Here is a 9,332-nt window from a genome sequence, read left to right on the forward strand (position 1 = left end):
AAATGTGATCACAGATTAATTACCAATAAAAAGATTTCTCTGCCTTTAACATCAAATACTAGACATATGTTTCAAATTAACTGTTTAGTCACAAACATGTAAATCATAGAATTCATTTTATTTTGCTCTGGTGTAGTCTTTTATTAAGCATCTGGTCACTTTCATTGAGAAAAGTTTTTAAAAGGTCTCACAGAGAATTTCTTTTTACACAAACATGAGGCCTCCAGCTTCAGAAAGCAACACCGCATTTCTGTGGAGAAAGATACAAACGGCGGATTGAGTAACACGGTGTGTCAAATGTACGGCAACAGGATTACAGATTACCATCATGTGAACTCGGGACAGAAAAAGAACCTCAAGACTACAAAGTTTCCTTGGCTTTTTAAAAAGAGACACTGACGTTCATCTGTCACTAGTTCTTTTCATGCAAAAATACTATTTTCCAGCATCTCGATGCAAAACCTGTTGAGATGAAGTTTAGCAGCTGTTGCAAAACATGCTTCAACTTCACATTTCTGCATATGATTTGGCAATCAGATAAATATTCTTTATTTTTTTATGTTGTTTTTAAGTTTGAGCACTTAAACATGGTCTTTGCTAAAATATACTTCAATTCTTCCATTTTGGTTTGATTTATTTTGGCATTTTTTCCCACTAAACACTGTATTGGAAATCTAAATCTTGGTATTTCTGCCTAAATAGAGTTATACTGAAAGTCATCCTATTATTGACGCACCTTTCTGGACACTAGCAGAATTATTTCTGTGTGTTTTAACCCAGAGAGACCGTGTTTCTCTTCAGTCTGGTTAGACGAGTTAAGGCAGAAAAGCGGGGCATAGCAGCATGGAGAATTTTCTGACCATCTGCCTTCAACTGCTTTTGAAAAGCGTTGGGGATCGCAACACTTAAGTCAGAAAGAATTTCCGATATTTTCCTTGGAAAGTCAGCTGATGTTGGAAATGTCCAGGTAAAGATTTGGTCTGGATGGGTGGAGTATGAGGATAAAAATAAAAGCTGGGAGGTCCCGGTCATTTCAGCCTGGCGACAGCTCTGTAGACAGCAAAACCCAGGACAGCGACCACGGCAGAGCCCAGCGCCACCCGCAGCCAGAAGGAGGTACTGCTCATGTCGGAACCATTAAGATGTCTGGAAGAAAGTGAACAGATCCCAACAGCGAAAGTTCATTTTTCTGACTCTCTGTTAGACTGCACTTATACGAGGAGCGAATCATCAACACATACGGATACATCGCTGCGCAGGCAAGCCGGTTGTAGATGTTCTTGCTGGTGGAGTCAAGTAACAAGCTGGAGAACGGCAGCGGTGGAGGCAGTCGGTGTTTATAGCAGAACTCTGCAGGAGTCATGCCATGGAACTGCTTCACCTCCGGAAGATCCACCTTGGAGGCAACCAGCACACAGGGAATGTTGCTGTCCATGTAATGTTGCTGCAAAGTGAATGGTAAAAAAATAAAACAGAGAGAAAGAGGCGACATGTGAGGTTCATCAAGAGTTTGCAGAGTAAAATTAAAAAAATATATATATAATGGTTTGTATTTGAAATGACATCGACACTTTCATTTCATTTGCAGTGACCTGTGATTCAGGTCACTGCACTGCAACACTTGAGTCTCTAATCAAAACATTGTTTTTTTTTTGGAAGAAATATTTAGCTGATAGAAGACAGTTGATACATCTTTAAGGAATAGGATTTACCCACAATGCCCCACATGTTAGGAAATGTATCTGTTGATTCTGATAAAAACAGTTGCATTAAATATGTAAAGTATATGTAAACAGAATGTCGTCATTTAAACTGGAGTGGTAAAAAGAAAAAGACAAATGCAGAAATGAAAGATCCACTCAGATTCATCTTGTGATCTATTGTAAAACTTTCTCAGTGGTCTTTTAATTACGAATTTTCCATTAAAAATAAAAATAAAAACTTGCTTTGCTTTCCAGGACACAGTTTCTGCAGAGCAGCAGTAGTTCATTTGAAATCTGCCTCCAAGTTGTGGGCGGGACCGTTGGTGCAGAGAAACTTCCCCACCTCTTCCCATCAGCCGTAACCCAGCTGTCCGTTTACATGCTCCCCTACTAGCTTACAGCCCACTACAACCGAACATTATCTACCAGTGGATGCACGCTGCTGTCCGTTCAGTGACTGACCTTGTATATACTGGCACAATAGTCAAAAGAATGAGGGTCACTGGCGTCATACATGAGACACGCAACGTCACAGGAAGCATCCGACGCCTTCAGGAATTCCGTCTCCACGTCTACCTCATTGAGCTGAAAGGAGCAAATCAGAGTTGAGCTTAAAGAAGAAGAATCAATGAGAGTCGGCTCTAATATCAGCGAATGAGATACTTACGATGAGGTAAATCTCCTGATTGCCAACTTGGACTAGATTTATTACATAGGGTGAGAAGGCACTGCTGGGATTTCCTTTAGTCTAGAACAGTCATCACAAAAATGGTCGTTTTAGGCTTAATAAGTCAAAGTAAAAGATTATCGGAAAGGTTTATCCAGAGAACACAACATTTTTCAGCTCCAGACTATACGGCGATGTTATACCAGGACATTGCGGCCCACAAACGACTGGAGGAAGACCGTTTTGCCCGTTCCTCGTGGTCCGATCACCTTGCAGAGAAACACCGTCCTCTGGGTTTGGCGTTTCTCCAAATCCAACTCTTTTGCTCTTGTGACTGCACAAATAGAAAGCACGTGAAGACAAAACAGCTTTGAACGAATAAAAACTGGAAGTGTTTCTGACATTTGCAAAAAGAGGGACAATAATAATAATGTGTCGGGACCTCATCCGAGGAGAAACTGAAGATGACAACACAAGACAGAACTCTGCATTTAAATGACAAAAACTACTGATACCTACATGACTGAAATATTAGCATGTTCAAAATCCAACCATCATTTGTTTAAATTCATCTTTGGGTAACCACTAAAACCACGCGTCTCTGTTTTCCTCATCTCTTCGGAGCAACTCTAACAAATTCAAGTTCTTTGCATATATTCAACAAAGAAAGAAGAACCAAGGATGTGATGTTGCAGGAATTATTTTTAAAAAACTCAATATTTTATTCCTAAATTGTCTCTTCTGCATGGAGCCGGTCTGATGACATGGTACAAAAGATAAATAAATTGTAGCTACAGAATATTTAAAGCCCCACTCCAATAAAATTGTGTTTTTGGGGTTTTTACTATGCTCTTATAGCATTTTTCTCATAATAGAGGAGAAATATAAAATCATTGTAGATTAAAACTGCATCTCTAAGTATTTCTTTATTATGGGGTTTTAAGATAGTGGGGGAGAGAGCATAAATATAGGAATGATGGGATATCAGCAGGGGTTTCATTCCGGGCCAACAATCCGGCCCACAACTCAGAGGTGAACTTCTGATGAACTACTGCCGCTCCACACAAACGTTCAAGAAACAACACAGGTTTCTTTTTTGTTTTAATTTTGGCTAAAAACGGCATAGTCTTAATCAAAAGACCTCTGGGAATGCTTGAAAGTAGATGATCAGTGTGGGACTTTAACAGTATAAATACTGTAAAATAATAAAGGAAACAACCACGTTGGACATGGATTACATTTCTGCAGGGGAGCATAAAAGATGAGCAGACCTAAGCTTGTTTTGAACCAACTTTTTACTGTTATAGACATTTTTTTAAGTCTTTTCTTGTCCATTATTAAGAGTGTTAGTTTGTTCTGAAAGAAAAACTACTGGACAGAGGTTCTCACCTAGAAAAACAGCTTTGACTTACGCCGAAACGTAAACATAAAGACTGTGAAATCACTGAAAAAAACCTGTGTGCTTTGAGGTTTGTCTGATTGAACGGTTGGATTGTGTGCATGCCACTAGTGTTGTCATTGTGGTGATTGCTTTCGCTGATGGTTTCTAATCTCCTTTAATCCACAGTGGTTCACACACCTGTGACGGCAGCAGTCTGGGACTCCTGCTCCGTCAGGATAGGGTAGCCTAGGTATCCTAAGTGCTCCAAACAACGGTGGATGTCAAGGTACGCAGAAAGCCTGTACGTAAAGGGCACACAGGTGAGTCCAGACCAGGAACTTTCTGCAGGTGCATTATAGTGTGGAGCATGCCAGAACATGCACACCTACTTAGATGACTTGATTGGACACTTACATCCATTGACAGTGGTAGCCGTGGTTAGATATGTAGCCCTTGTCTGTGGTCGGCACAGTCATGTAGACATCTGGACCCCAAGGCATGTAAGGACAAACACAGAAGAGGTTCTTCAGCTCCATCTGGGACAGAGCAGAGTCCTTATCCTAGGGGGAAAAAAACACAAGCCATCTTCAAAAACAAAGACATGGCCGACCTTCACACAGCTTACTGTCATTAAGGCAGCAACTCACTTCGTCGTATTTTTCGAACAGCCGCTGAAGGAACTGGTGACCGTAGTGATTGAGTTCTGTTGTGCAGCCGACAGGAACTCGCAGTCTAGCAGCAGAAAAAACAAAACCACTTAGAAACCAGAGAGCTCTAAGGTTTCAGTGTAAACACCTAAAGCTGACAGAGGCCCCCCAAAAAAACAACTTACAATTCAGCTAGAACTCAAAAACTGAAAGACAAACTGCTAAACCTCTAATGAAAAAAAATGTAATAAAAGTTTTGACACTGAAACTTGGTCATTCTATTAGAATATTTGCTTTCAATCAAGTGATTGAATGGATTTGTAACTGAAAATGGAGGTGCACTATATTTGTATAACATGGATCAACGCGGCGCTTCCATCCCCACTCACTCACTCGGGGTAAAGGTAATCGTCAGTCATCTCAAGGTTATCGTCGTAACCAAACTTCCTGAGGATAGTCCATGTGGTTTCATGTCGACCTCTTTGGATAAATAATGTATTAAGAAACAAGAAACCTAATAAAGGAGAAACGTGACACGGGGCGATTAATTGAAGCTGGCGCTCCAACAAAAGGTTTCGTGTTGCATTTTCTCATTCAAGAAGGTTTTCTACCATTTAGGGTCAAGCCGTTGTCCTGGACTCCATCACTGGTGTTCTTCCAAACTACAGTCTTCACATCTTCTAAGGCCTGAGGCGCCAGAGGATTCCCAAAACAAGATTTCTAAAAAATAAAAAATAAATAATAATAATGTGTTGATTTATTTTCAAAACAGACAAAAAGAGAAGAAGCAGCACCAGAGGAGAAATCAGAACTATTACTATTTAGGTACCTGAAAGGAGTTAAGTTCAGCATCACTGAGGATTCGGTCATTATCCTTGTCAGAAATGTAGAAGATTCTGCTTAGGGCTCTAACACATGCTGGTTTTAACTGCAGGAAGAAGAAAAAAATACCAATATTCATACATATAAACCTAAATTTGCATCACTCCATAGCCTCTGTATCCCAAACCGTCTGACCTGTTTGTCCTCAGGGTCATAAAGAGGAGCAGTGGGGTGAAGAACTGCCTTCTGGGCGTAGTAGAACAACTCTGAGATGTTTTTTAGGTTCTTTGCCGAGCACTTGAGTGAAAAAGGAAACAGCAGAAAGAGCTTATGAATAAATCTGAAAGATTAAGAGTGAATGTTTGTGTTGGAGTTTAGCTTTTTACCTCAACGCACGTCTCGATCTCAGAGAACTGGTTCATGATGGGAAGGATGGTTTCCATTGAACTCCCGCTGCGAAGATCAGACTTATTTCCCACGAGGATGATGGGAATCCTGACCAGAAAAGAAAGCTTTTTGCAGTAATTTACTGTATTTCACTTTTTTTAAAGTTGTTAGAGCTCAGATTTACTTTAAGGAAAGCCAGTTAGTCCATATTTTCACATCTTGCTCATGCATACAAAAAAAAAAGAAGAGTAGAATGTTTTGAATATTTCTAGATTATAAATCTGCTCTATGCAAAAAACACACTAAAAGAGATCAAAGTTCAGCTGACAAGACACACAATGCAAACACATTATTGAAAATACACACTTGTTCCCTTTCTCTGCATCTCCATTTACTAAAGGGATCCATTTGGTTTTGATCTGGAAAACGAAGAGGACAACAGTGACGACTTTCATTTGTGATACTTCAGGCTAAGGTCAAACACAGACCTGTGAGTTCCAGTCCTTACCTTGTCAATCGTATCCTCGTTTGTGACATCGTACACAACACAAACCACATTAGCCTGTGTGAGATGGACAGAAAAAATGTGGCTTAAAGGGAAAAGAACAGAGCTAAAGCAGCCTCAAAAGTCAACATAAAAATTAGGAAATAAAAAGGAGAATAAAGGTGGATAATTTCCCAGAATAAAAGGGAGCCTGAAGAACGGTTTTAATCATAGAACACAAGACTGTTCAATTAAAAATCTCAATATTTGTGAGTGAAATGCTCACACCAGATCATAGTACACAATTTTTATGTGAAATGAATGAATTTATTTTTTATTTGAAAGAATACTTAGGAGTTCATGACACAAAAACAATGTGCTTTCTTTAAACTGTCCTAGATTTGACCCATTTACAAGTTTAAAAATAAGGATATTGTAGTGAAAATAAAAAAACTTCTATCCTGACATAACAGGAAAGCCTCAACTGTTAAAGTTGACAGAGTTGTTTTAATTGTGGAATTTATTCTCAAGTGTTTTTAGAGCACCCTTCACTGCCTACTTTTGTCATGTATGGTAGAATTTTACCTTGACGATTTCATCTCGAAGCTTTTCGTCGGTCTGTTCTTTTTCTGTTAGGAGGTACAAACACTTTTGCTGTTGAGACTCACAAGCAACAACAAACCAAAAATAACAACAAAGTGCAAACACTTTCTCTATAACTCATCTGTAATGAGCACGAATGCCTGCAACAACAGTGACAGCACGGCTGTGCTTTTGTCTTTTTCATGTCACCTGAGTAGTCCACTATGTGCGTGGGAACCCGCTCTGGAGTCACGTCTGCAGGAATGGTGATCTCCTCAGCTCTGGGAGGGACCTGGTAGAGGTAGACGTCCAAATGAAAAGCCGCCATCATGCAACTTAGACCGAAGTAAAAAGTCTTTAATGTTAGAATATTTGGAAAAACACGTTAAACAACATCGTTTTGGTAAAATCTTACAAAATAACCCAGATAGAAACTTTCAAGATAGAAAAAGATAAATGTCATCATTTCTTGCCCTCAAAAATTAAAGAGTTAAATTGAAGGCAATAATTTTAGTAAGTTCATTTACTCATATCTAAGAAAATTGTCATCAATATCTATTTAAAAAAAAAGGCAAAAGAGAGATTTTTGAACAGATGTTCTCTAAGAATATGAATTGGCTTCACTGCCAAAACACTGAATCAATTCAATTTCAACTGAAAGGTTAAGAATTCCATGTGGATTTATTTGTTAGAATTTTAATGCAAAACTAGCTTTATTTAGTAATTAAAAAAATAAAATTTCACATAACTAGTAACATAAAAAAAGGAAATTTTCATTTATATATTCACAGTTTAACACATTATAAAATTATCTGTGACTTGTTTTTTTGCCTGAAAAGATACAAGAATTACTTTCAAGGAAAATTGATTAATGTATTAATTGAACCAAAATAGATTAAAAAGGATTGATTTGATTTCAGTTATTGTATTTATATTTTTGTAAATAATCTAGACAACATGTTAAAGGCATGTTAGTAAAAAAACATAAAAATAAACTGTCATAATTTGTCATAACTGATGCAAATGCATAAATAGATATTGAGGTTTTGCTATATGCAGGGATTCTACAGGTTTATAACTTAAATTTAAGCCCCTTTTAAAGTCCCACTCCAATTATTTTTTGATCAATTTTCAGTGGTCTTTTAATTATGATGATGATGCCATTTTTAGCCATAATCAAAAACCTGTCATTTTGTAATGCATAGTAATGCGGCTTTTGTTTACACTCTCTACCACTTGTTACAGTCAATCACAAACCCAACGCTAGCATTAGTGGTACAACAAAAAACGGCGAGCAATATTGGAGCTATCCAATAATCCAACCGTACAGTTTTGTGCCAGATGCCAGCTCAGACGAGGAAAACAGAGACGTTAAAGAATCTTACTTCGTCTGCATGAAGCAGCTTTGCTCCTGATTCACCATGATTTGAATAAAGAAATACTCAGAAATGCAGGTTTATTCTTCATTTTGTTTACATATGTCCTCCATCATGAGAAAAATACTAAAATAACATGTTAAAAACACTAAATTCATTCATAATCCTTAGTGTTTTGGGATCATATTTCACCAGTAGCTTCAAAGTTTAAGATACTTGGTTCCTACTCTCAATACAAACTGTAACAGGAGAAACACAGCAGGTTGTGTTTACTTTGTTTGCAATTTGAAAGTCTGGTAAAAAAAAAAAAAAAGACTAGGGATTACTGCCAAACTACTGCATCAAATTTTATTTTTTAGAATAACAAAAAAAAATTAAAATTAAAAAAACGGACTAATAATTCCACATGATTTTAATTCAAGATCTAAATCGTTGCACAGTATGTTGAGCAAATGGGCTCGAACTGACCTCTTCTGGGAACTCTTCTCCAACCAGAGACATGATGAGAGACGTTTTCCCCACTTTGGCTGTTGGAATAGAGAATATCAAATAAAAGGGGCCTGGTGACATTTTGACAATACTTCATCATAAACAAGCTAGCGCCTTCGAACACTTGTCGTGGTTCACTTAATGCAAAGTTTCTGGCCTTTGTAAGAAAACATGAATGAAGCCAACACATGAACAAAAGGTAAACATTTCACCCGACATTACTTATATTAGCTATGTTATTTTATATCAAGAAACTGTAAGAATTCGGGAGAAAAAAAACTTTTTCAAAAAGATGTTTTAGCTATTAGCCGAACTAGCTAGTATAACTTCACATAAAGCTACTTTAGGTAGCGTGGTTCCAATTAATACGTTTGTGAGAAATAATTCCCCGTAAAAATGAATTTTATTAGCCAATAAACAGTTACACCAGAGGCACAACTTTTTGTCTTTTTACATCAGCAGCAACTCAGGCTCATTCAGTGAAAAGTTGATAAGCGAGTTAGCGGAAACAGCTAACGGCGGCGCGTTGGTATAGGTCAGACAGACTTACGTTCCCCCAACAACAGTATCCTCACGTCTTGTTTCATGTTTCTTCCCTCTCTGAAGAGTCGCGCGCGCCACACCGCTACTGAGACAAATATCTCTCATTTGAATGTCAAATTCCCAGACAAATGCAGTAGCGTGCCTCCTAGCAGATCTGCAGCCAAGGTGATAACCATGTTATTCCGGTTCGTGCCAAAGCCGCGAAAAGACGCCACCTGCTGGACAACACATGTCATTACATTGGGTTGGAT

General features: G+C 38.2%; 1 protein-coding gene across 1 annotated transcript; it reads right to left on the bottom strand.

Moving 5' to 3' along the window:
• Window positions 1–115: 115 nt before the first annotated feature.
• rhot2 (ras homolog family member T2) lies at window positions 116–9,301 on the bottom strand. Its single transcript, XM_011488146.4, has 19 exons — window positions 9,089–9,301; window positions 8,518–8,576; window positions 6,884–6,965; window positions 6,677–6,720; window positions 6,116–6,169; window positions 5,974–6,026; window positions 5,607–5,715; window positions 5,416–5,517; window positions 5,228–5,326; window positions 5,010–5,118; window positions 4,792–4,912; window positions 4,399–4,483; window positions 4,166–4,311; window positions 3,950–4,050; window positions 2,574–2,704; window positions 2,371–2,451; window positions 2,166–2,288; window positions 1,242–1,444; window positions 116–1,146 (listed from the first exon to the last, which is right to left on the bottom strand). Exons 1-19 carry the CDS (start codon window positions 9,123–9,125, stop codon window positions 1,029–1,031), a joined length of 1,857 nt encoding a protein of 618 aa, XP_011486448.1. The 5' UTR covers window positions 9,126–9,301; the 3' UTR covers window positions 116–1,028.
• Between the last annotated feature and the right edge of the window lie 31 nt (window positions 9,302–9,332).

The sequence above is a fragment of the Oryzias latipes genome, chromosome 19 (genome assembly GCF_053564925.1).
Source record: "Oryzias latipes strain Hd-rR chromosome 19, Olatipes_Hd-rR_3.1".
Lineage (NCBI taxonomy): Eukaryota > Metazoa > Chordata > Actinopteri > Beloniformes > Adrianichthyidae > Oryzias > Oryzias latipes.